This window comes from Cinclus cinclus, chromosome 7 (assembly GCF_963662255.1).
Source record: "Cinclus cinclus chromosome 7, bCinCin1.1, whole genome shotgun sequence".
NCBI classification, from domain to species: Eukaryota; Metazoa; Chordata; class Aves; order Passeriformes; family Cinclidae; genus Cinclus; species Cinclus cinclus.
In genome coordinates this window covers 16,947,348-16,973,617 of record NC_085052.1, presented here as the reverse complement: position 1 = coordinate 16,973,617, position 26,270 = coordinate 16,947,348, and the positions used below count along the sequence as shown (strand labels likewise).

At 39.2% G+C, this 26,270-nt stretch overlaps 2 protein-coding genes across 5 annotated transcripts; one reads left to right on the top strand and one right to left on the bottom strand.

Moving 5' to 3' along the window:
- The first annotated feature begins 6,035 nt into the window (after positions 1-6,035).
- STAMBPL1 (STAM binding protein like 1) lies at positions 6,036-16,282 on the top strand. The gene is made up of 10 exons (XM_062496392.1): positions 6,036-6,080; positions 6,980-7,197; positions 8,597-8,672; positions 10,104-10,199; positions 10,834-11,188; positions 11,762-11,886; positions 12,787-12,924; positions 13,568-13,680; positions 15,174-15,273; positions 16,226-16,282. Exons 1-10 carry the CDS (start codon positions 6,051-6,053, stop codon positions 16,280-16,282), a joined length of 1,308 nt encoding a protein of 435 aa, XP_062352376.1. The 5' UTR covers positions 6,036-6,050.
- A 2,056-nt stretch (positions 16,283-18,338) lies between these two features.
- Positions 18,339-24,962, bottom strand: ACTA2 (actin alpha 2, smooth muscle). Of its 4 annotated transcripts, XM_062496568.1 has the most exons (8): positions 24,834-24,962; positions 23,009-23,137; positions 21,581-21,691; positions 20,997-21,081; positions 20,751-20,912; positions 20,312-20,503; positions 19,239-19,420; positions 18,339-18,482 (listed from the first exon to the last, which is right to left on the bottom strand). In XM_062496568.1, exons 1-8 carry the CDS (start codon positions 24,960-24,962, stop codon positions 18,339-18,341), a joined length of 1,134 nt encoding a protein of 377 aa, XP_062352552.1. The 4 variants fall into 4 exon arrangements, with proteins under 4 accessions (XP_062352552.1, XP_062352555.1, XP_062352553.1 ...); XM_062496571.1 differs by lacking the exon at positions 20,312-20,503; XM_062496569.1 differs by lacking the exon at positions 21,581-21,691.
- Between the last annotated feature and the right edge of the window lie 1,308 nt (positions 24,963-26,270).

Genomic DNA, 26,270 nt, shown 5'->3' with positions numbered 1-26,270 from the left:
TGTTAGGGCAGTGCTGTGCCACAGTGCAGGGACGGTGTTAGGGCAGCAGTGTGCCACAGTGCAGGGACGGTGTTAGGGCAGTGCTGTGCCACAGTGCAGGGACGGTGTTAGGGCAGTGCTGTGTCACAGTGCAGGGACGGTGTTAGGGCAGTGCTGTGTCACAGTGCAGGGACGGTGTTAGGGCGGCGGTGTGTCACAGTGCAGGGACGGTGTTAGGGCAGTGCTGTGTCACAGTGCAGGGACGGTGTTAGGGCAGTGCTGTGCCACAGTGCAGGGACGGTGTTAGGGCAGTGCTGTGCCACAGTGCAGGGACGGTGTTAGGGCAGTGCTGTGCCACAGTGCAGGGACGGTGTTAGGGCGGTGTGCCACAGTGCAGGGACGGTGTTAGGGCGGCGGTGTGCCACAGTGCAGGGACGGTGTTAGGGCAGCGGTGTGCCACAGTGCAGGGACGGTGTTAGGGCAGCGGTGTGCCACAGTGCAGGGACGGTGTTAGGGCAGCGGTGTGCCACAGTGCAGGGACGGTGTTAGGGCAGTGCTGTGTCACAGTGCAGGGACGGTGTTAGGGCGGTGCTGTGCCACAGTGCAGGGACGGTGTTAGGGCAGTGCTGTGCCACAGTGCAGGGAGCAGGAGGCAGCCAGGATCTCAGAGCCAAGGGCCTCCCCTCGGCTCCCTGGCCCAGCCTGGCCCCAGCCAGACTCCCTTACCCTCTGAGAGGCCTGAAGGAAAAGAGACCTCCCTGGGGTTTTTCATCTTTACACGTGTGTTTCACTAAGGTGCCTGAACTTTCTCGCTGGGTCAGATTAAAAATCCGACGCCAATTGTTCCTTCTCGAGTCTAAAGGAGGCTGACAGGGAACTACTTCACGAAATTTATACAAACCACCACATCTTGTCATGGGATGGCTGCAGAACGGTTCTCTCAAGAGTAATTTCAAAAAGTAGAATTATAGCACATTTTAGCTTCTATATTAGCAAGTATTTCTAGATATACTTTAAGAATCCTGATCCAAATGGAGTGAAGTGAATAATTTTGGTGGAAACCTCATCGAGGCTTTACATTCCACAAAAATAGCAAACAAAAGGATGAGTATTTCTGGAATAATTTGCAGTTAAAAATATTCAGAGAATAAATCATTGCATCGATTATTTTTAACATAATCTTTGAATGAAGAAAGTGCTTTGGAAAAATTTGCCAGTGATCTCTTTAATGAAGATTTTTTTCATAAGACCAATAGTCAAAATATTGATAAATGTTGCTGACAGCAGTGAAGGCGGTGTTATGATTAATTCCCTTGAAATTTAAAAACGTGTTACCAGGAGGAAACTAATGTTTCAAAGTAACTAACATTATAAAGTGAAAACTATATATTTAACGAATATTTATTGAAGTTAATCTGCTACTTGTCTAAAAATCCAAAAAGCTCCTTCAACATTTTAAAACCTCTTCTGAAAACCTGAAGAGGAAAAAGCGACCTCCAGATGATGACAAGGCACTGAAATTCAGTGCCTGTGCTCTGCAGTCGGTTTCTGGGAGGTCCTGACACCCTGAGCTTCTTCTCTTTGTGTCCTCTCTGGAGAGCTGGAGCAGCACAGCTCCCACTGGGAGTCCCTGTGTGCATCCTTGGGCAGAGCATGGTCCTGCTTGGCCTCCCTGGCTTGCTGGGGCAGGTTTATAACCCAGAGGCAGGTTATAGCAGGGAAGAACATTTCAGAGTCTGTCCCAGCAAGACACAGAGACAGTGCCCTGGCTGCACTGCAGGCATTGCAAACACCAGCTGAGGAACTCCAGCAGCGCTGAAGCCACACAGCCTCGCTGTGCAGCCGTGTGTGTCACCTCTCACCAGCACACCACACTTCCGAAACACAGAAAGTCAGCAGGGCCATGCCTGTCAGGCTCTGAGCACGGCCAAGGTGCCCTGTTTGTCCCTGGCAGCTCTTTGAAATGCCAGCATGCAGCAAACTGTAAGGGCATTGGAGAATTTGTGGTGAATTGCGATATTGCAGCTCTCAGAAGGGTTTGTTTGTATTCCCCAGATCTTCTCCCACCACCTCTATCTCATGTGCCTGAGGTATTTGATATACTTACTCTATCTTCATGTACTACTCTTGGCACGTACTTCCAATTAAAATTTCTCTCTCTGCTTTTCATTTCCCTGGTACCTGATACCATGCTTGTTAGCCTGAACAGAAAGAATAACTTTCAATGCCATTAAAATGCTGATTTTCTCAGTTTGCCCTATTTCCTTTGGCTGAAAGGCTTTGGTTTAATAAATCTGGATTTTTCAAGGATTAATACATACAATAATAAGATGGGACACACAGGAAAACAAATGCTTGTTGAGGAGGAAATGGGATTTGGTGAGAAGTGCTATTTCCAATGAAAGCAAAAGTTTCTTTACCGCTGAATAGATGTTAGATTATTATGTTCTGGTAATGACTATCAGAAAAACCTCATAATTAGAAAAAAACTTAATATGAATGTTAAATGTCCTAACGTTTCTCCTCAAACAAACATTACCTACGTCCATCTAAGTTAACTGGAATGCCTGAAATAGTAAACTAAAAAAATGCATCTTTACTCTTAGAATTTTGAGCACTTTGGAGTCTAATAGACTAAGACAGCTCTAAGCTAGCATTGGTATTTATCCCCTGTGGGTGAGGTTGGAGTATAGTTCAGCGTATTAGCATAAGTATTTTGTATATTGGAGTGTAATTAGTTTCGTCTATACAGAGAGATTTGGTATTTGAATTTATCTTTACCTTGTAAAGTGAAATATAAGTTTATTCCTAGAAAACAGAGTCACTTGCCAGAACTGGGCAATTTCTGTAGGCACTATACAAGCTCTTCGGGTGCCCCTTCAAAGCCAGCTCCTATCAATCTAGGACAGGACTGCCTCAGAACGTAACAAACCTGTCTGCTGTGCTGGCTTCATGGTTCTGCCTGCTCCTTCGCATTCTGATTTTGAGAAGGAAGTAAAAGCCCATTAAATTTTAATTTGGATCAGCTACAACTTGCCTTGAAGTCAGTGGAGGCAACAAAGCGAGAGTACAAGGAAGGATGGTGAGGGTGAGGGGAGCCCCTTGGCAGTGTCGTGCCCTACGACCAGCTCAAGGTGACTGCGAAGCTGTGCCCCAAGGAACATTATGCACAGAGACATTCCAGGCAGCTGGCAGACCTGCCTCTGGTGGTGTTTTTAGTAAAGCTTAACTCTCTGCATTTTAATTATTCATAGTTCTGTCAGCATGTCCACGTGTTAAGGTTAAATATGGGAGTGCAGTCATAAGTCAGCCCACATTCTTTATAGGATTTCTTTTCCCTTAAGTTGCACTGCCACCTGTAATAGTGAATATATTTGAGTCTTATATTACATTTTTATAAAAGGGATAAAAACTCATCTTAGTATTTCTTCTTTATTTACAGTGTCTCATTTTCAGTGTGTTCCTGAAACTAAATTTAAAAAGCCAGTTTCTTCTTTTATTTGCAGGCATTCTTCTGCTAAGCTCTTTCACTGTGACATATCTTATGTTTTTTGCAAACCTTCTTCATCCTTTCCAGGCTATGACACAATTTTGAGGAAGTGTGAGTTCCTGCTATCACCAAATGTCTCCTCTTTAAAATACTTGGTATTACACTTAAAAAAAAATATTATAACTAATGCTTCTTTAGGTTAAAAGTTCAATGAATTACGTTTATAACTTTAATGTTCTTAGAGCAAATCAAAGTCAGGTTGAGAAATATTTGAAAGTAAAGGGTTCCATGATGTCTTTCTGTGGCATTTCCAAAGAGATTTTGACTTGGGAATGCCATAGGCCTCTTTAATAAAGACCTCTTTGGCCCAAGACACCAAAGCAAACCCCTAACTAGTGGCTCTTGTGTCTGCCACTTGCTGCACTAACGTTTTTGCACCTGCCTACCAGGCAGATGGAAAGGTCTCCAAGGAGTGGCAACAATTGAAAGAAGCGTTTGATCCATACTCCATGTCTTCAGTGGGAAACATCTCACAAGCTTTGTCCTAAATGTCCATTTCCTCTCTAGGCATTGCAGAAGGATGTTAATAGAGAAAGCCTTGAAAAGCAGAATGAAAAACTGCTACAGAAAAGCTTTCTTGCCAGAAGCTACTAAATTAAATAAGAAATTGGAGAGAAATACATTTCTGCACCTTTACTTTTGAACAGTTTTTTATATACGAGTGACTAGAACATTTTACGGTTTGTTATACTTGGATGCATACTTTAGACCAAATCCATGCTTCCATTCAAGTATTTTACCTATCCCAGATGCTTCCAGTGGAAATAAACTAAAAAATTCACAAGTGATGGATAAGTGAATGGATAAATATTTGTAAAGTGCATGCTTTTTAGGTCCTTGTGTGTATGGTTGGTTTGGTTTTCGGTTTTTGTTCCCGAGTTTCACAAAGCATATGTAGGCAGAGTCTCTCACTGAAGATTTTATTCCTGCTTGGAATCTGGGCAGCAGGGCCAGAAGTCTGGCAGACTCTGCACTGGCCAAGCTTTTAGCTCTCTCCTTTCACAGCCTTCCACATCTACAGTGCTTCAGTGAAGAAGGGTTTCAGGTGGAACAAACCCTAAAGAAGAATGTTTCTTGGAGTAGGCTAAAGCAAAAATATTTCATTATCATTGTCCCATGGGGCCTTTCTGCAGTTTGTGAATAGGCAATGAATAGGCTCTCCTGCCAAGCTGATCATTTACACCAGAGCTCCATGTATACATAAAATAAATTGTTTAGAGAACTGTTTTTATTAGCACTGCAACCACAACTAAGGTTGTTTTCTCAGATGTATAAGCCTTGCTCATTTTTTTGTTTACAAATTATGCAAGCAGTTTGAATACCTTAATTAGCAAAAATTCTTGAAATTTAATTGCACTAATATTTAAAATTAAGGACTAATCTAATAGATAGTATTGCTTTTTGGAAGAAAAATGAGGAAGATACAGACACAAAAATCAATACTTGAGAAATACAGCCATCTAAAAACACATTAGTGTTATTTTCTTTAACCCGGAGTCCTCTGGCCTCCAGAGAGAGGTGTGCTGATAAAATATCTTTGCTGAACCTAGGCTATGCTTTTACAAAAGCATAAGCATGTTTATATTGCAACATAAAAAGAGCCTTCAACATGTAGGATCTAATCTGTTTAGATTGAGCACAGCAAAGTGAAAAAAATACATTAGAAACTTAATTTTCACATTTCCTGTGTAATTTGAGTATTTCATTCCTCTTTCAGAGCTGGGTTTTCTGGTTTTGGTTGTTTCCTGGTTTTTTGGGGTTTTTTATGACCACAATATCTACATTTTTCTCTTTACTTGTTCAAAGCTGTGCAAGGAGGAATTTTTTTCAGTTGACTCATCAGAGTTCATTGTATTTAGAGGCTTGAAATCAGCAAGTTGTGCAGGTGGAACACATGGTGTTTGAAGTTCTTTTTCTGCTTTATATTACTGATACAAATTTGTGAGTAAAATTCTATTTCTCATTATAGGTTTAGCAGGAAATAGATACTAGATTCATACTTTTTTTAAATATGTGTGTCAAAACATATGCTCGAGGAAGCACAGGTTCTGTGATTAATCCTCAAACTTGTGTTTTTCACCTAATACTTGAGAGCTGAGGGGGGTTAAGTTGTTATAAAAATTGTAAAAATAATTTGTGTTCAAATCTGCAGAAATAACCTTAGTACAGGTCAACTAGTCCACAACTGTGCTGTAAGCCCTTATGCATTCCCACTTTAAATTGTAGACACCTGCTAAGTTTTAAATTATTATGAAATGGGTAAGTACTGTACCACCTAAGTAATGAGTGAGTGCTGGCATGCAAAGTTATGTGACATTTGAATATATTTCTAAAGTGAATGACTTATTTTTTCCAGCACATGACCACAATCAACATATCTATATTCCAGTTTCCCTTGGGCTATTAAACCCTGAGACATCTGGTGGCAAATACTGAGCTCAGGATTGATACTGCCCTTTTCAGTCTGATGGAGACTTTGGAGGACAAGAGCAATCTCCTTGGTTTGCAGGCTGACAACAACATGGAGCAACCATTCACTGTCAGCTCATTGGTATGTATTACAAAGAAATGCTTCAGTGGCTGAGCAACTTCTCTTTCCACTAGGAAAATTTTCAAGAGAGATGTTTAGCAATGGTGGCTCTCAGCTCCATGGGTCTCTTCCTGCATGCTGCCACATTCCCCCCATGTTCTTCCTGACAGTTGTGTTGGAATTTATTATATTTCTGTATGTGTGATTTATGGGGTCACAGCAACCAGGTTTTTAAGAAGTTGTAATGAGCATTTTGAATAGAAAGAGTAAAAAAATTCCATCAAAGTGAGAGGAAGTAACTTGCAGTAGCCATTTATTTATTTATTAACAGGAAGGTAATGACCACAATAAGCAGCTATGGTTCTTCTTCAGTAATTAGTTCTAATTTCTTAGTCTTTAACTGCCTCATTTAAAACTGGAAATAAAGACTTGAAATGAACTGTTGACTGACCAGAGGAGCTTATTGCTCTTCGTTTCCTGAACTATTTCTAGCAGTCAAATGCTATACATCATGTAGTAGGAGTCTTGAGTAGTCAGGACATCCATCAAATTATTTCAGTAACTTAAGAAAGAACCTTGTAGAATTCATGGGTGGGGGCTTTTAAAGAGGACACACTGTATATTGCCTTTGCTAATTTCTGCAGCAATTTACTTTTTTGTTTCCTCTGCAGTTATTTTCCTAATTTTATCTTTTGTTGTTGTTGTTTTCAGAGGGAATAAGATCACTTTCTTTTTGATCACAATTTACTTGCAATTGAGAAATATGTTAGAATGTTTCAACTGTGGCTAGAGGTGGGGAAACCAATGCCTATTTTCAGAAAAAAAACTAGCTGAAGATTTCCCTTGAGCTTCTTGACTGAGACTGCTTACTGAGAGTGAAAGGGAATATTCTCTTTGCTAATCAGACTGTTTTTTTTCAGAGAAAGCTCGTAGCCATTCCTGACCACACAGACATCTCTGTGAGCCCAGAGGAGAGAGTACGTGCTTTAAGCAAGCTTGGCAGCAATATCACAATCAATGAGGACATCACTCCACGGAGATACTTCAGATCTGGAGTAGAGATGGAGCGAATGGCGTCGGTGTACATGGAGGAGGGAAACCTGGAGAACGCCTTTGTGTTTTATAATAAATTCATAACGTAAGAAAAACACTTGTAGCCATTACAGCTTATAATTCTGAGTAAATTGAAATGGAGAGCTGCACTGAGAACCCCTTTAGAGAAGGAGAAATTTGTTTAATATGTCCTTGAAGAACAGCTTTGTTCTCTGGAGATATTTTTCACTGAACATGGGCTTTGTTAAAACTTCCTCTTACCTTTTCATATGGTTGTCCTATCCATGTGTGAATTGCCAGGCATGAACTAACCTAACATACAGAGGTTTGAGTTTACTCTGCCAAGACATACCATGGGCACTGATGCCCCAGATTATTCTTTATATGTCATCATGTTGGTTAAATACAAATTTTGATTTTAAAAGCAATGTTTAAATAAGATTTCTGAGTCTTTAGAAGTTACATCCTATGAGAATCTGCTGGTATTAAGGATGGTAGTATTGCACAGCACTTTAAAAGCATGAGAAAAAGGTTTCCTTGCTTCCTTTTTACTTTTTTTTCCCCCAAAAGGATTAAGTATAATTTATTCTTTCTTACAGGAATAAATGCAAAATCTACAATGTATGATTATTCTCCCCACCACAAAAAACCAAATCTGGCTAGTTTTCATTACAGCTCTCAAAATAGACAGCTGAAAAATATATCACTGGTAGATTTAAACTTTTAACCTAGCTAGTTTTGCTGTAGGATTGATTGATTTGTTTTATCAATTTGAAAGGGTTTTTTTTTAATGTGCATATTTTAAAATTTTTATAAAGGAGACATCCTTCCTCCCTCCTTATCTTTCTCATACCCTGAAAACTAGACCAAACCTTTCTTAGCCCACCTGTTTTTAAAATGTGTCTATCTCTATAAAACAAGGGTCTGGAGGTGAATATTGTGCAAACTGCTGAAAGAATGACAGCAGCTGTGCATTGCAAACTCTTTGCAGCTGGGTGCAGCCATAATTTATCTGTTGTGTAGGTTAATAATTCTGCAGTTAGCTGTGCAGCATGGTCTGGTGAAAATACCTGCTTTAATGATAGTGCTTCATTCTTGTCTTCCATTGAAGAGTCAGCATTTTGGCTAAGAACAGATAAAGACAGTAGAAGTAGGTTTTATTAACACTGACTAGAGTGGAGGGTGTTTTTGAGGGATATTTTTAGATGCTGGCTGCTAGTTAGCCCTTTTTTTAACCTAACCCAGTACTAATGGAAACCAAAATATATCAGATGTGGAAAATAATCTCCTGTCCTTATTCTGTGTGTCCTGTACAGGTCCATACCATAATGTATTAGTTTAAGCATGTGTGTAGAACCTGGGTCCAAGTAATCTGGAATTCAGTGTTTAACAGTTATATGAAACTGATTTTTCTGCCAACATGAAAGCTATTATGGATATTCCTCTGACTACTAAGGCAAACACAAACATGTTTAATTTTCTAGGTTGTTTGTAGAAAAGCTGCCCAGTCACCGAGACTATCACCAATGTGCAGTACCAGAAAAACAAGATATTATTAAGGTAGGGTTATGGTTTCCTGGTCTTATGAAATACTTTACTCAGAACCTCTTTGTTTTCCCAGCACACATAGACCATAACTTATTTTTCCCCAGAGCACCCATAGCAGCCACCACAACTTCAGTTTCTGATACTTTTCTCCATTACATGTTTTATTTTGGAAAACAAATTATTAATCTGAGATGTGAATGAGAATGGTCTCTGAGTAAGTTGGTAGGTTGTTGAGAGCTCAGGTGTACATCTATTTCTGAAAGTTTACATATTAAAAATGCTCATGTTAACAGCACTTAGTTTGATTCTGGTCCCAATTATGTGAATGGACAATGGTCCAAACCAACTATTGCAAACAGAAGGAGAAATGTGTGGCATTACTGATGCCTGTGCAGTATTTGCTTACTCTGCTAAATAAGTAAAGTATATTTTTTTCTTTATTACCAAATATGTATTTACTTATTTTTTACCATATTTTTCCCTCCTCTTCTATACAAAATAGTTTTACTTGTTTCTTCCCCCCTCTAGGAAATAAATCCTAAATAAATTTTAAGTTTTAAGTATAGCCTTATACTGAATTTGAAACAGCTGGAATTGCCCAGTGAGAATTGCTAGTAGGACCATGAGTGTCTCTTGCTTCATGCCCCCATTATTTGTTTGCTTTCTCTACTGTTAAACTGAATGTTTAACATTGTGAACATCATGCCAAAGTTCTGACTGTGTCCACAATAGTAGGTCCACCTCCCTACTGAGAAAGGGCATCTAGCATTGCTTTCACCTGTGGCACTCAGTAGGTTTAAGCACACAGTCTCTTTCCCTCCCTTGCCTACAGCCTCTGAATTATATTGCAGTAGCCTTCATATGAGCAGAAAACATTGGATATTGGTTTTGTTTTATAAGAAATGTTGTTTTGCCAGGTCTGTGACAGAAAGTTACATGTATAACTATCTCTTAAAATAACCTTTTTATGTTTTTTTTTTTCCCCCACTTGGAAATGGGCATATTCAGACATATTTCTGACTGGGAAGTTCCAGAGAAAAATGTAATGATCCTACGTGAAACTGTCTAAGTTGGCCTTAGCATTTTTTTAAAAAGTACACCTACAACTAAAACATTAGTCATTACACACCTATTAAATAAGACAGAGATAATAGACTCCTAGTAAAAGGACTAATCTTTCCTTGAGATAAGAAGTAGCCATGTCACACCTTTCAATAATTTAAATCAATATGTCTTTATTTAAACCAATGTACTATAGAAGTTTCATAAACTGATGATTTAGTGTGTATTTCCTCTTTTTTTTTTTTCCTGTGAAAAGAGCAGGTTGTTGTTCTGTTTTGTATTTGTTAAAAATCTGTGTTACAGATGAGTTTGTTTTCCAGGTGGTTCTTTTAAAAAGTGAAAAGTAAACTTACCTATCTTTTTCTCCCATCCCACCTCAAGAAATTGAAGGAGGTTGCATTTCCACGGACAGATGAACTGAAAAGAGATCTTTTAAAAAAATATAACTTAGAATATCAAGAATACATGCAACACAAAGTAAGTTTTATATGATTATTAAATGTTGACATGAATATTTTTCTGCCGTATAAAACTTAAAAAAATTAAGCAGTAAAATGCCAGTTTTACAGGAATCTAATAATTTCTTGAGCTGCTTATGAATGACTTTTCATTTATTCTTTAGAATCAGCTGGCCATTTAAAAATAAGTAATGCAAATGTGTGCTAGGAAATACATGTGCTGCCATATTTACTTAATAACTGTCTACAAAGATCCAAATAGGCTTTTGGTACGTTCTGATTCCACCTTATAAAGAAAATGAAATTGATACTTATGTCAGTATGTGGAAAAGATTCCTTGGCTACAAATGTGCTCCAATTTGAATTGAGATTGAAGTTACTGAACACAGGATCTATAGCTTAAAAACGTGTTTTGGAAAAATCATCAGAGAAACATCTTTTTCTGTTCCCTCCATCAATGCTATGGTTTCCATCCTACCTTTGGGGATATAGTTGTATTTCCCAGTTCAGTAACCAGGTTCCAAAAGAGTTCATTTTTAATGACAGGATTTCATGGTTTTATTGAACTGCTAGATTGCTCCTTTCCTTCCTTTTTATTTTTTTGGTAGTATTTTTGGTGTTCTGAGAATGTCGCTATGTTGTGTATGTTTCAGAACAAATGTAAAACTGAATTTCTGAAGAAATTAGAGCACCAAAAACTAATAGAGGCAGAGAAGAGACGAATCGCACACATGCGGCAGCAGCAGCTCGAATCGGAGCAGTTTCAATTCTTTGAGGATCAGCTTAAGAAGCAAGAACTAGCTCGAGATCAGAGAATCAAAGAGAGTGTGGTTATGTCTGAACAGATAGATGGAAGTATGCTGTCTTGTGTTTCTGTGCCAGAGAACAGCTCCTTATCTGCGGCGCTGCTGGAGAAAAAAGAGAGAAGCGGCACCTCTGGCTGTGCTGGACATTCGCCGCCAGTAGAACGGGTCTTAAAGCCAGCGGCTACTCTAAGTGCTGTTCAGAGTAAGTGCAGACATTTATGTTTTTTCCCCTATTTTATTTTATCTACCTGCATACGTCTTTATTTGCTGTGAGGATGTCCATACTGAAATAACCATGAAAAGGTTTGTGCAAACACAGCAGTTCCTTGTAGTTTCTTCATTTTAAGAGGGAGAGTTGCACAGTTTCACGTTTTTCGGTTGAGTACCAATGGGTGGATATAGGGATTGAGATTCAGTGTTCTTGGAAATGAAGTCTGAATCTAGACATGGACTTCAAGGGAACAGAAACAACCTGCACTGGTTCCCTCTGGAAAGCCCTAACCTGGGAGATGGTCCCAGCTCACTGTCACCTCAGGGACAGGCTAGTGAGTGTATCTTGTGGGCTGGTAACTTCAATTTAGATAAAGTGCTTGTGCTGTTGATTTATTCTCATTAGAAGTCTGTGATGTGGTACATATAATTCTTCCACTTGTAGTAATATAGTATAAGATGCTGTATATATTTCCTTATTTTTGGAATCTTCATTGCATTAGTTGTGTTAGCTGTAAACACCTTTTTCTCTCTCTCCCCCTTTCTTTTTTTTTTTCTTGGTTAGCTCAATTGGCCGAAGCACTCAGAGGTGTCATTTTGCCCAGGGATCTCTGTCACAAATTTCTGCTGCTGGCAGAGGCAAATACAGTAAGAGGAATAGAGACATGTGGAATTCTCTGTGGAAAACTGGTACAGTTTAACCCTCACATTTGTATGGGGAAGACATACTTGATAGTGCTGTATTATCCTGTGATGTTGATTTGAGAACAAAAGCAGATACAAATGGTTAGGTTTCCATGTAATTAACTTCATATTATATAACCTGAGTGGGCACTTCAGCACTGTTGGCTTGCTTTATTGGGGAAACATCTGATCTAAGTACACTGCTATTGTTGTAAAGCCTAGCAAGTTTTTCAGCATGCTGGACAATACAGGCTTTTTCGATTACTTTCTCTGGCATTCATCTAAGGTAAGTCAGGTTTAGTTACAGGACAATGAAATATAAAGACTACCAGAATCCACTGGAGTCATCAAATTAATAATGGCACAACAAAACAGAAATCCCGCCATCAAGCTGTAGAACATCTGATTTTCAGGCTGGTTTTTTTTTTTTTTTCCTTTGACCTAGATAACACTTAATGTCCTTTGAGAACAGGGAAAGATGTCATGGCTGATGCTGACAGAAAGAATTTAAAAGATGATCCCGTGTGTCTTTGAATTACGTGAAGAGAAAGAATAGCAGTATTAGTCTTGTTCCAAGTTTTACAGAAAATCATGACAGTTTTCTCAAAGGTCTTTTATGTGTTTTTAATTACTTTAAAGGACAGTCTTTTCACACTGATCTCTGAGAGCATTTCAGTACAATAATCTTGTGTTTGGCTAATACTACCCCATATGTTTTCATGATAAAATGCTACGGCATATTTTTAAGTACAGTATGTTGTTAGGGCTTCACTGGAGTCAGTGGAGCTGGAATCAGTGGAGCTGTACTGTTTTGTTTTAGCTGACAGGCTGACATCTTTCAGGTTTTGATTTGGTATTTATTCCTTAGTTAATCTGTTCCACCCTAAGTCAAGGTTTGTTTTGCAGACTCATAATGAATTTACTATTACGCATGTAATAGTGCCAAAGCAAACTGCAGGACCAGACTACTGTGACATGGAGAACGTGGAAGAATTATTTGGTATTCAGGATCAGTATGATCTCCTCACTTTGGGTTGGATCCATGTATGTATAACTCAAATATTCTGGTTTTCCTATATTGGCTCTACATACTATGTGGAAAAAAAAGAAATAAATGAAAGAAACAACTGGAGTATTACAAATTTGATTACTTAATTCAAACTGTAGTGATGTAAATATACACTCACATCCTCCACAGAGAACTCCTTAATGCAACTGGGGCATATTGTTGGCACAATGGGACTGCTTGTGCTGGTGCAACATTTTTTTACGTTGATTTAGGGGTATTGTATTACTTTCTAATGCCATATTCAAAAGTCAGGGAGGGGAGTACTGTGTTGTTTAAACTTTATATTAATTTTTCTCTTAGGAATTTTGGACAATTAAGTAATTTCAGTTTGTCTTGTGCTTCTTTTGCCCCCTCCCCCCACCCCCCCAAGATCAGAAAATTGCTTGTATATCTGATTGTGAACATGCCTCCATAAATCTCATCCTGAAAAGCCTTCTTTTCTCCAGGCTGAACAATATAGAACAATACAGAATCTGGGCTAAGAAGAACTTTAGAAACCAGCCCGGGGAAGTACTGATGCTTTCACTTGTACAAAATTATTTTTCCTTCTTGAATGTATGTTGACTTTGATCTGTATGAAATACTTCATGATGTTGAGTTTTCCCTTTCTTTTTGTAGACACATCCAACACAAACTGCGTTCTTATCCAGTGTTGATCTTCATACTCATTGTTCTTATCAGCTAATGTTGCCTGAGGCCATTGCAATTGTTTGTTCACCAAAGCATAATGAGTAAGTTCTGATTTTGTAAGTAATATTTCAGTATTTTTCCCTGCTTCTCATCATAAAATTGGATCAAATGTAAAGGGTACATGTCAACTCAGATGAAGGGCATGAACATTGTGAACATTGTGACTTTGTTTTCTGTAGGTTGCCTAGACTTGCATTTCAGTCAGCCTTTATGTACAGTATTGTTTCTGGCTTCTCTCCTCCCTCCACAGACACAGATTTCAAATTTTAGTTTTTTTAATATATTCAGCTCAACAAAGTAATAATTACAGGAGCTATTCTTCTGGAGTACTCATTGCCAATGCTCTACCACAGATCTGTCATCATTCTGTCTACTTAAGGCTGTGGAGGGAGGTTAGGCTTATTTACCTAGAGTGATATGAAAATTGCAATTTGCAAAGCAGAAGTGTAAACATCACTTTTTTTGATAATAAAGATTTGTTTTTATATTTCATAAATTACAAGCTATGTATCTGGAAAAAAACTAGAATAGTGCAAATATTAATGTGAAGGTTCTTTAATGGAAAAGGTTTCCCAGAGATGTCATGAAGTCTGCTTCCTTGGAGATATACAAAACCTGACTGGACGTGGTCCTGGCAACCTGCTCAAGGTGATTCTGCCAGAGCAGGGGGACTGGACCAGGCAGTCTTCAGAAGTTCCTTCCAACCTCAAGGAATTTGTGACTGTCCTCAGTGTGCCATTCAGGGTTCTTTTCAGGGTTCCAGGGCTAACTCTATTGTTTAGAGTGTGCATATCTGCCTCAGTGGATGTGAATCCTGCCCTGGTTGCCTAACTTCCTAAATGGGTCCTTCAGGTGGCAGAGCTGTGAACACAGGCTGAGAGGCAAGGGCACAAGCACTAGGCTTTCTAACCCTGAGCACATCTGCCTACCTTTCAAATTTCTGCTCTCACAAACCTCTCTCTCAGTTCATGCTGATACCCTGTAACATTTGTGTTGTCAGGTGATGCCCTGTAGTTAATAGGTATCAGTCTTCTTTACAGAAGGATGGCTTTGTAAAATTTTATTCAATACCTAAAGAGTTGCAGCAGTGCATTTTCTAATATTTTGTGTTACACAATTACCTGATTACCCTACAAGAGTGGGGAGGATGTATTCCAGTAGTCATTTACACAGCTGGTTTAAAGGCTGTTCTCTTTAGTTGCCCTGGGTGAAATGCAATCCAGAACATATAAGTTTCTGGTTTGCATCTGTTCCTGTGTCAACCAGCCTTACCCCTCAGAGGCCTAACCTGCCAAACAGGAACAGTACCAGTAGTGTGATCCTTTTTTTCCCCCTCATCGACTCTTCCTTTACAGGAATACAACTCCCCTTGATTTAAAATACCTTTAAAAATCCAACTCATCTGCGACTCCTGTGTGTTGAAGGTCACCAAACACCTTTCTGTTGCTCTTTTAAGCTAAGCAATTTGTATGTGAAACCTTGGATGTGTACCATGGAACAGTGTGTAACAGGAGTTTCATGTTCTGCTTTTCAGCACTGGCATCTTCAGACTTACTAATGCTGGCATGCTAGAAGTTTCTGCTTGTAAAAAGAAGGGATTCCATCCACATACAAAGGACCCTAGGTTATTTAATGTAAGTATATAATTCAACACATTTTTTACTATTCAAACTCTTGACCATGGTTTTGCTGCAAACAGAAACTTGAGATTAGAATTCTTAATAAATTTGCCTCTGTTTTACAAATTCATTACCCTTAATTCACTGACTAAGGTAGACATCAGGAGACTACTTGAGTAGTCATTACTTAAGTCATGAGGTGAGTGTTACAAGCTGCCATTCAAATGGTGGCTAACCAGAGGTAGTTACTATCAGTCACCATCACTAATTTTACCTGCTTTCAGAAAGAGCAAAACCCACATTTTCAAATGGGAGTTACTTTTGAGCTCTTCAGTCTTTAAGCAAAGAAATTAGTCCATCTCTCCAGTTTTAGTATCCCAACAAAACATCCCAGCTGCTTAAAAATGCAGCTATAAGTAGGTTAAACCCTATTTCCTTCATTGCCAAAAGTTTGCCCTGACTTCTCTAAGCATTTCTCTGTAACTGCTGTATCTTTTGATGTTTTAATAGCAAAATGGTGTATATATGGCTGAGCAGTACAGTCAGAACTGTCTTCCTGCTAACACTGACATTTCTGATGAGTCTTTACCTTTGAATAACTGAGGGTTTGGGTTTTTTCAATGAGGTTCACTTCAAATACAGAAGCATCTCTTATAGCTTAAAATAAAATGATCCAATTAAGAGAAGCCATGCTGAGAGACATTGGAAATTACTGTGTTGTCAGGCTCTCAGAGTGTCAGCATTAGTCCTCAAAAGAAGGAGAGGACAGACAGAGTTCTTTATTTTGTTCTGTTCTTTCATCATTGAGTCTAGTGATAATGAGAAGGTAGTCCAGCTCTGAAAAAAGTTAAGGCTTTTTGTTCCAGGTGGGCTCTTTTCAGTGGTCTTTTACAGGAGTAGTTAATGGATGAAGTTACTGAATATTTTACTGAGATTTCCGAGAGTAATGGGTTGACTTCTTCTGCAGCCATGTACTCATGTGGTTGGGAAAGACATAAAGATAATTGTGCTGGATCTGAGGTGATATGGATGAACCACATCAATGTTACTCTACAAAAGGCCAAAACAGAAAAATGGATTCCTGTCTTTTCCTACATTTTCAGAAATTACTTTTATATTTATACATTTTAGATTGAATGGTTTGATATTTATTGCTCTAGCCTGTTTTGGAGTTATTTTGTTGCTCTGTCAAGATGGAGTTCAGTGGCATTAACCCTGAATCTGTAAACCTCATCCATAAAACACAACAATAAAATGAACTTCAAACTGCATTAACTGTGTTGAAATAGGTAATGTTTGTTTTGTCACTTGTTCACATTAATTGCCTTCTGAAAATTAGATATTTTTAACAGTGGTTGGCTTTTTGTGACTTCCAGCTACATACATCTCTTACAGCTTCAGCAAATTTAAGTTACATGTACTAGAGGCAAATCCATCAGTTTATATGATTTTTTCCCTCCATCCTTTTCTCCAGTCCAACTTCTATAGCTCAAGTTTCCACTGTTAAGCCGAAAATACTTAGAAATACCAAAATCCTTTACCTGAGAGCTGGTCCTCACCATTTTGGGATACCAAGGATGCATCCGAGTCTCTTGGCAAAATGTGTCTTCTCCAGCAACCTGCCAGTAGAGACTTTAAATTGAAAGACACTGCTTATCCTGAAAAGGATACCCTGGAGTTAGATTATCTAGTTAGATAACTCTAGTTATCTAGAGTTAGATTAAAAGGTCTAGACAGAGATAGAAGGAAGAACCATACAAAGTTATTTGCTTTTACAAAAGTTTATTTAGTAACTGTTCCAAGAATCTAGATGACCTATACTTTAAAGAATAAGGTTAGTACAAAGAGGGTTGCAACATGTGCTAACAGTCAGAAGCTGGACAAGATCTGGAACCCCAGGGTTATGAAGACATGGTAAATAACAGGTGCTGTTGCAAAGAGCTTACGGTTTGAAAGATAACAAGTAACAGGCAAGTGAGGTAAACTATTGAGTTGAGAGAGGAAAACAGGTTAACAAAAATAAATAGCATCCTTTATCCTGAACTCTAATGCATACAGATTGCAGCAAGTTCCTTCGAAGTGACCTTTTCCAGGTCTGTCTCAGTGAATTCTTTATTCATATATATATATATATATATATATATACATATATATATATATACTTCTAAGAAAGTATTACTGGCTTCAGTTTCTATGCCTATACTTCTAGCTGATGTATTTAAGATTATAAATGGAATCAGAAAAATCATAGAAAAAGAAAATTGTCTAAATTATTTTAGCTATTTTGAACACATTACTTTCCCCTCCCCTTAAAAAAAAAAGTTATGAAGAGAAAGTATATTAAGACAGCTTAATTACCCTTTAGCTCTTGCTAGAAATCACAAGATAAAATTATAGGCTGCACTCATCCTGAGGGCATAAAATAGGAAAATCATATGTTTGACCTACTATTAGTGTTCAACTATGCTCCCAAAGGAACAGGTTTTATTTCTTTAAAGAAAACAGAATGTTGTGGTACACATCATCCACCCCTGGGCCATGCACTGTAAGAAATCAGCTTTTCCAGCATGACGGCTGTGAAGTAAGAAGTGATGTGGATAGATAATATTTCTGGATAGAGCAGATGCGAGGCAGCGTGCCCATTCTCATCCTGATATTGAACAGATGCTGTACTGCCTAAAACTTTGTAAGAACCACAACTGGTTCTGTCTGCAGGTTAAAATGTTTTCTGAGGCTAAACTTTGAGAACATGCAGCCTGACAGGTGAGCATCTTCTGGCACTGGTATCACTGAGCTAAAGGTACCACTATTTCTGTTAATCCCAGTAGAGTGTAATAATAAATTCATGTCACAAGATGGAGCTTCAAGCCAACTGTAATGGCATCTCCACACACACACACGACTTGGTTTTTGTTTTAAATAGGAGCAGCAATTTCATAGCATATTTAAAATTTATTTTAAGAAATACACAGTATCCAATTAATTAGATTAATTACGATGAAGGATTTATGGAATGAAATTATAAGAATGTATTTCCCTGAATACATTCACACTAAGGAGACATGTAAAGAAAAAGCAATTTAAAAGCATTTGCGGTGAACAATGGATGGGCCAGCTTCATCATATTCCTGTTTGCTGATCCACATCTGCTGGAAAGTAGAGAGGGAAGCAAGAATAGAACCTCCAATCCAGACCGAGTACTTGCGTTCAGGAGGGGCAATGATCTGTTTAAGAAATAAAAGCATTAGGTACCACTGAGGTGAATAAAATACATTTTTCTAGAAAAATAGTAAAGCAGAGATATTAACAAAACTACTACATCTATGTGCTAGTGCTATCCATTGCTGCAAGCAGGAAAGTTTAAAATTTGTTGTATAAATCTATACCCTCAAATTCCCTGCCTGACTCAGCCTTCTCAGTGACCCCTATCCCTGGTGCATTCATGTACCATTCATGTATTCAGGGGAGATAATTGCTCTGGAAACACATGATGACAGTCCAGTTGGGCTTGAAAAAAATCAATTGCCTATGGAGTACTCTTTTTGGTATGCTGATAAAGTGTTTGTAAGGCAAAGAACGGAACATTTAAAGCAACAGAACGAAGATTAGCTTGTCTGGGTCTCTTTCAAACTTGTAAGACAAAGACAAGAACAGCACTTCCTCTCTCCCATGTCCATCAGACTAGAAGGGATGAAGAAGCTCACACACAGCCTCAGAGAAAAATTTATGCTTCTGCGTTCATGCTGTTCTTTGGCCACGTTAGGAAACTTGACAGAAACCAACATGAACAAGGAGATGAGAGAAGGCTCTCTTCTTCCAGTACCAGAGTTACCAGTTGATGATTATTTGCTAGATAATCCAGATGTGATTCAAAATACATTAAAACAGTTACTTCACAAAGTGTTGCATGTTTCACTAGATCTCTGAGGACTTTGTAAATGCCAGCTCACGTAGTCTACAGATGATTGCACCATACATACCTTGATCTTCATGGTGCTAGGAGCCAGAGCAGTTATTTCCTTCTGCATCCTGTCTGCAATACCCGGGTACATTGTGGTGCCTCCAGACAGCACATTATTGGCATAAAGATCCTTTCTGATGTCTATGTCACATTTCATGATGCTGTTGTAAGTGGTTTCATGAATGCCAGCAGACTCCATGCCTGGGGAAGGTACAGAACACTGAGGAAGCAACTCCATTCAGAGACTTAAAATTGTTAATACAGAATTGACATGCTGTTTAGTTACTCTTTGGAAGACATCAGTCTCAGAGATTTGGAAATCTGGAAAGTCATTCTGAAGTTGCCTAAATTATTTGCTTAAGAGTTCCTTGGTGTACAGCCCTCCTCTGCCCCTTACACACAACTCCTCCTTAAAAAGAAAGTTGGGGGTGTGGAATAGTAGTTTCCACTAGGCTTTTGCAGGCAATCTCAATTGTCCTAAGAATTCCTTATATGGTCTTGGAATAATTTGTTTTCTTTTCTTTTTTTTTTTCCCTTTTAAAATAAATCATCTCAGAAAAGTCAAAATATGTCCTAATACCTCTAGGTATGTAACTACTTTATCTCAGAGTTGAAATTCTGCCTATTGGCAGAACTGACACTGGATTTCTGTGTGACCTAGTTGCAAATCTGCCTTCATGGATGTTGATTAGCATGCCATCATCTTGGCTTTGCTTTAAAAAGGCAATGAACCGTGGATTCAGGATTTGGAGCAGTCTTTTGGAAAAATAAAAGTAGGTCTTGCTGCCTGCCTCTCCCACCTCTTCCCTCTCCTGGCAAGCACATTCAAACATACAAAATGGCACAGGCCCGATGCCAGAAGGCAGGAATAAACATTGTGGGTTTATTTTGGGAAAGCGTTTTGGCTAATTGCTTAACGTGAAGTTCTTCCTACCACATTAATAGTCCTGTTCTAAAAGATTGTTTTATAATGGGTGCTAGGACACACTCGTGCATAGGTCTGGGCGAGTTAGTAATGGAGCACAAGCAAAAGGAAATGGGGACTTGTTATTTCTGTGCAGTTTACCAAGACAGAGCAGTCACTGAACCTACCAATGAAAGATGGCTGGAAGAGGGTCTCTGGGCACCGGAAGCGTTCATTTCCAATGGTGATCACCTGACCATCAGGAAGCTCATAGCTTTTTTCCAGAGAGGAGGAAGATGCAGCAGTGGCCATCTCATTTTCAAAGTCCAGGGCCACATAACAGAGCTTTTCCTTGATGTCACGGACAATTTCACGCTCCGCTGTAAAGAGGATTCAATCTTTAAAATGGCATTCAGGAAGGACCTGAATGCTTGACTGGCTGTTCCCTTTCATCTTCCAACACCCTCCCCACATTTTAAACAAATCCTCTGCTAGTCTTTCAAGGGACTTTCACATTGGAGACCTTCTCGTGCCTATTTAACTGCAGAAGCACTGATAGTTCTTCTGAGGCCAGTAGAAGCACTGCGCATGAACAACGCTCCTTTCCAGCCAGCAGTGTGTCCTTACCAGTGGTCACGAAGGAGTACCCACGCTCCGTGAGGATTTTCATGAGGTAGTCTGTCAGGTCCCGGCCAGCCAGGTCCAGACGCATGATGGCATGTGGCAGGGCGTAGCCTTCATAGATTGGCACGTTGTGGGTGACACCATCCCCAGAGTCGAGCACGATCCCTTTGAGAAGGTAACACACGGTTCATTCCCATCATACCCATGCAAGTACTTCAGACACGTATGCCATGTTCCCCCGAGGCTTACCTGTGGTACGCCCAGAGGCATAGAGGGACAGAACGGCTTGAATAGCTACATACATGGCTGGCACATTGAATGTCTCAAACATAATCTGAAATGCAATTAAAATAATTGTTTTAACACTAGAGGGCTTAGCTTAGTTGAAGCAATTTACTGGAAAAGAGGTAGAATACAAGATTTTCATATTTCTCTATGGTTGGTAAAAACAGAAAAAGAAAAAATAAAAAAATCTAAATCCAAAAATATTTGTCCTGTAAAATATCCCCCTGTATTTGGCCTATATCTTTATCATATTAATAGAGCCACATGCTAAAGATATTAAAGATAATTTTGTAATAAGCCTGGGCATAAAACCAGATTAAGATGACATAAAGTTTGGACAGACTGGAGTGCTCACATTCAAAGTGGATACAATGATTTTCTAAACTATATGTAATAATATATAAATAAGACGGGTGGTCACTATGTACTTTCCATCTTCCATAACTGAGAGGACAGACTGCTGGACAGCATGACTAACTGGAATGATGATATTCACATCCTGTTGAATGAAAAGTTTGGATTATTCCACAGCTTTAGTGGGAGCGAACCTGAGTCATTTTCTCGCGGTTGGCTTTGGGATTCAGCGGTGCTTCAGTCAGCAGAGTCGGGTGCTCTTCAGGTGCAACCCGGAGCTCGTTATAGAAAGAGTGATGCCAGATCTGAGGATAAAGAGAGAAACAAAGAAACGTCATCAGTCAGCAGCTCACCATCACTTCCAGACAGGCACTGAGCTCCAGCACTCTGCTTAGAGCTCTAGATGTAGGCTGATGATGTTTCTCATGCAGTGTTCTTACTGCCTCCATAGAGACTAGCAGAATAACTGTAGAAAGAAAAGCACTACCCTCAGGCTTTACTACCAATAATATATAACTTACTTGAAGGACACATAAGCTAAGGAAAATTAATATGGTGCTCTTAGAGTAGAAAAGACAGAACAGGACACACTTGGTTCCAGCAATGCTATTTCAATAATGACTGATAGGGAAACAGTTCTGGAACTCCAAGAACATATACAGAGTTCAGTAGGTAATGGGTCTCTTGACAGTTTCATCTTTTGGTTTGTACAGGCCAGCCCAAGGATTCATTAAAAGAAATTAAGATAAATGGTTTGTGAGGTTGAAAGTCAGCTTGTGTTTATCACCTCCACACAACTTCTTCCTACAAGCTGTAAAAATCTGAGGCCAAGTGGACTGCAGTGAGGAGGTTAATACACTGATAAGAAGTAAAACAACCAGAGATCTTAGTCTGAAGGCCAAGAAGTTTTTGCTAAGCTTGTTTTCAAGCGGTGGTGGTTAGGGACTGGTTGATAGGTTTGGCATCTAAAAGATTTTGCTTTTAAGCAAATTCTACAATACTGAGATTCATTATGTGCTGGGTGACTTCACACACAGTGTGTTGGGATGTCCAGACTGTTCCAAATAGCCCTATTTTCACAGAACAATAGTAAATGGAGATGCCACTTCAGAATCTTAGAAATTATATTATCTGTACAGACTATGAATATAGACAAGGTTCTGGAAGCCTTTTGGTCAAATACTGGCTCTGAAATGGATGCATTGCAATATTGCTAATCTTCCAGTCATTAAAAGTATGTGTATAAACATTGCCCTTCACATCTGTATCACATACATGCTTTGCATTTTTGCAAAATGAGATACCTTCTTAAATTCCATTTTTTTTTACTAGCAAAATGATCTATTCCTTTTCTTTCTTCCTTCCCTTCTCTCTCCCTCTGCTCCCTTCTCAGTAACTAGCAAAGATCAGGCTGGAGTAAAAGAACTCCTAATTACAATTTTTGATGTACTCCTATTGATATTCCAGCTTTAGAAGCACGTTAACCTTGGCTATTAACAAGCTTCTCCTTGAACCATACTGGATAGCATAACACTTTCATCTAAAATTTAGTGGATATTCTGTAAATATTTGGTTCATGTAGTTCTGTTGAGTAGTACACATCAACTTCAAAGCTGAAGTACCTTCTCCATGTCATCCCAGTTTGTAATGATGCCGTGCTCTATGGGGTACTTCAGGGTCAGGATTCCTCTCTTGCTTTGAGCCTCATCACCCACATAGCTGTCTTTTTGACCCATACCAACCATCACACCCTATAAAATAATAAAAATTGTGTTAGTCTCTCAGGGCATGTCATAAAGTAGACAGAACATTAGCTGGTAAATGGATACAGTAGCCAGTTATACTAGTTACAACATAGTTTACTAATACTAACAAATGGAGAATTATGTGTTGCTCTTAAATTGCCAGTATTAAATGTTTGGTTATTAACTCTCTGGAGTTCATATTTCCGTTACAGTTAAGTAAACAGAACAAGTACAATATTAAATTCATCAAGATAAAGTGGAAAAATTGAGTTGTTGCAATGTTTGTTGTTATTTAGGGATGAACAGTATGCTAAATGGTAATAAAGTGGAGTAAAAGCAAAAAGTGATATTGTGCCATCTAAGGGCCAAGATGGAGTGATGCACACTTTACATTTCCCAAAGCTTAAGTTTCAACATTTTTAAATCCTCTAATTGAGTGCCATAATACTGTAATTAGGGGTGGACAATTTAAATCTACTGTGTGGACTTCTTTACAGGTATTTTTATGGATCCTGTATAAACTATTAAAAGGACCAGAAGCTGGAAACTGCTTGGGACATACACTGGTCACTGTATTAAAGTCAGAAATAAAGAAAAAAATAAAATCTAGTAGGATCCTTTAAGTGCATAATACTACTATGAGAACTTGGTCATTACAGATTCCAACGCTTGGCATCTCTAAATCTATGTCTTAGGCATCCCAGATTTGCAGTTTTTGATGGGATGATCCATCCTAATGATCAGGAAAGAAAGGTTCTAGAAATCTGTATTTGTTTCCACTGTAACTATATGGCTTGGTTTTGAACAATTAATATCATTTACACTAGCTACAGATGATGGCATTTGAGTACACTTTTCAAATTATGGTAATTCCCAGGGGCTTCAATTAGCCCTCCAGTCCTAGTTTCTTTATTGAAAGGCAGGTATTTCTCCAGTTCTGAAGAATTTAAAATATAATTATCTGAGTATATAAAGTGCTACCTCTTACAAAGGGCTTGCCTCTTTCCACCAGAGCCTTGGGTGACATAGAAGCAATTAGGTGGATCTGTTAATTATTTGGATTAGTTTGTTGGGATCTAGACAAGCTGCTCTAAGCTAATGGTGATCTGTCTCATAAACTCTCTATAATTAACAGCTCACACAATAAATGCATTTTGTAAACTATTCAAATGTAGTGGAATGCACCATATATGCAAATGTAAACCTTGAAGCTAAAGAAACTCAACCATAGACAGGTGCCCATTTCTGACACAGCTAAATTAATAAGGTCAGAAAAGTTAGGAGGAAGCTAACTGAAAACTTCTGCTTCATCATTTAGTCTTCCACACACTGCTCATTATCAGCTTAAAGAGCAGTCAGAATTTCCAAATGTTCCTGTGTTGGGCTTATTTGGACTTTGGATTGGGTTTCTTAAAATTAGTTTTACTCACCTAGTTCTCCGGGTGATTCAAAATTAAAGGACAGGGAAAAGATGGCATAGAAGGGAGTGAAAATTTTTAAAATTATTCCTTTCTCAAGGCAAGAGACTTGCTTTGATTCAGGTGAGTGCAATGCTGGACTCATTTTGCCTGGAAATACTGTGTTATACAGATCACCCTAGGCTGGACTAGCCCCAGACACAGATGGCCCTGGCTGAAAGCTGGGGATAGGGCAGCAAAGCCTTCTACAAGCCCAGTAGGGAACAACCAAGGCAGTTCATCACCTGGTGCCTGGGACGACCCACAATGGATGGGAAAACTGCTCTTGGAGCATCGTCTCCAGCGAAGCCGGCTTTGCAGAGCCCCGACCCATTGTCACAAACGAGGGCAGTGCTGTCCTCTTCCTCACACATCTTCTACTGCAGTGTCTGCTGGCCTTCCAGACAGAAGACAGTCCTATGAAAACAGCAGGGGAGACTTACATCAAAACCAAAAATCACACTCGGCTAGCAGAGCCACGCGGGCTCTACGAAAGCAATGAGAACTGTAAGGAGGGGTATGGGAGCCACAAGGGCTGCGAGGCTATGGGAGGGAAGAGGCTTCCTTCTGAAAGCGTGAGAGGTTTCAACCATATCTGCCAAAGGGCTGCGTGCACTAGAGATTATACAGGGATTTCCAGAGGAGACTTCCAGCCCTGAGGCACAGGCAGAGAGATCAGGGAGCAGCAAATGTTTATCTAAATTTGGTCTCAGAAATCGGCTGGAGGAGGGAGATAAAAGAGAACACTGGACGGACAGCTGCAAAAGCAAAGATTCATTTGCGTTGAATTCAGCACAACTTCTGCTATTTGATCACCCTGACAAAATCCCCACACATGGATAGCTGTTAAAGGTAAGAGCGCTTCAATTTCCTCTTCTAATCTTGGGCTTCCCAAAAACTTGACTACATTAAATGCTGTGCATGTACCAAGGGTGATTTGCTGATGCAGATATTAATCCACTGGCGAAGATGGCAAATAAAGTTTACATTTAACCTTTTAAAAAGGTAGATATTTTCCAAATAAGAAAGTGGAGGGGGAAAAAGAAGGAAGTCTTTTCCAGTTCTCGCCTAATCATTCAGAAAAATAAACCCACCTTTAAAATTAAGCCAGAGACAGTATGTGTTTTAAAAACAGGCCATAACATCTGCTCTATCATAATTTCAAAGCAGCTAATAAACTACATTTGTAGAGTGACAGAACAATTTATGTTGGCTCCTTGGCTCAGTAAAAAGAAACTGTTTTCTTCCTCTGGCAACAGGAAGATAATATGGATAATAAAAATGCTTTGAAGGCTTTGTATTAAAGTCAATTACAGAAACAAGCACTGAATACCAGGACTCAAGAAGAACTATTTGCTCACAATTTATAGTGTGGTAGGGAAACACTTGGCCCACTCCAAGCCTGGGCTTCCATGCAGAGTTCAACAAATTGCAGTGTGTTAACAGCTAAGGGAGACAGCTGTCATCCATGGACCAGCTGGCTCCACACACAGTCTCCAAAACCTTCTGCTGCAGGAATACTGGAAGTGCAGGCAGAAATGAGATTGGGGTCAGCAAGAGCCATGGCCAATGAGCAAGGGAGGCCACAATCTGTTCAGCCTCTACAATGGATGGAACAAGCACAGACAGCTCTCCCAAATGCTTCATTGGAGATCCTGTGTCTCTCTCCAGCCAGGCAGCCA

Bases quoted from the DNA above. Each gene is read 5' to 3' on its own strand.
- STAMBPL1 (XM_062496392.1), top strand. From the start codon at position 6,051: ATGGAGCAACCATTCACTGTCAGCTCATTG. The intron at 6,081-6,979 runs GTATGTATTACA...GTTTTTTTTCAG, and splicing joins CATTCACTGTCAGCTCATTG to AGAAAGCTCGTAGCCATTCC. The intron at 11,189-11,761 runs GTAAGTGCAGAC...TTTCTTGGTTAG, and splicing joins TACTCTAAGTGCTGTTCAGA to CTCAATTGGCCGAAGCACTC.
- ACTA2 (XM_062496568.1), bottom strand. From the start codon at position 24,962: ATGTGTGAGGAAGAGGACAGCACTGCCCTCGTTTGTGACAATGGGTCG. The intron at 21,082-21,580 runs GTTCGCTCCCAC...ATTGCATTTCAG, and splicing joins ACCGCGAGAAAATGACTCAG to ATTATGTTTGAGACATTCAA. The intron at 20,504-20,750 runs GTAAGGACACAC...TCCTCTTTACAG, and splicing joins GTACTCCTTCGTGACCACTG to CGGAGCGTGAAATTGTCCGT.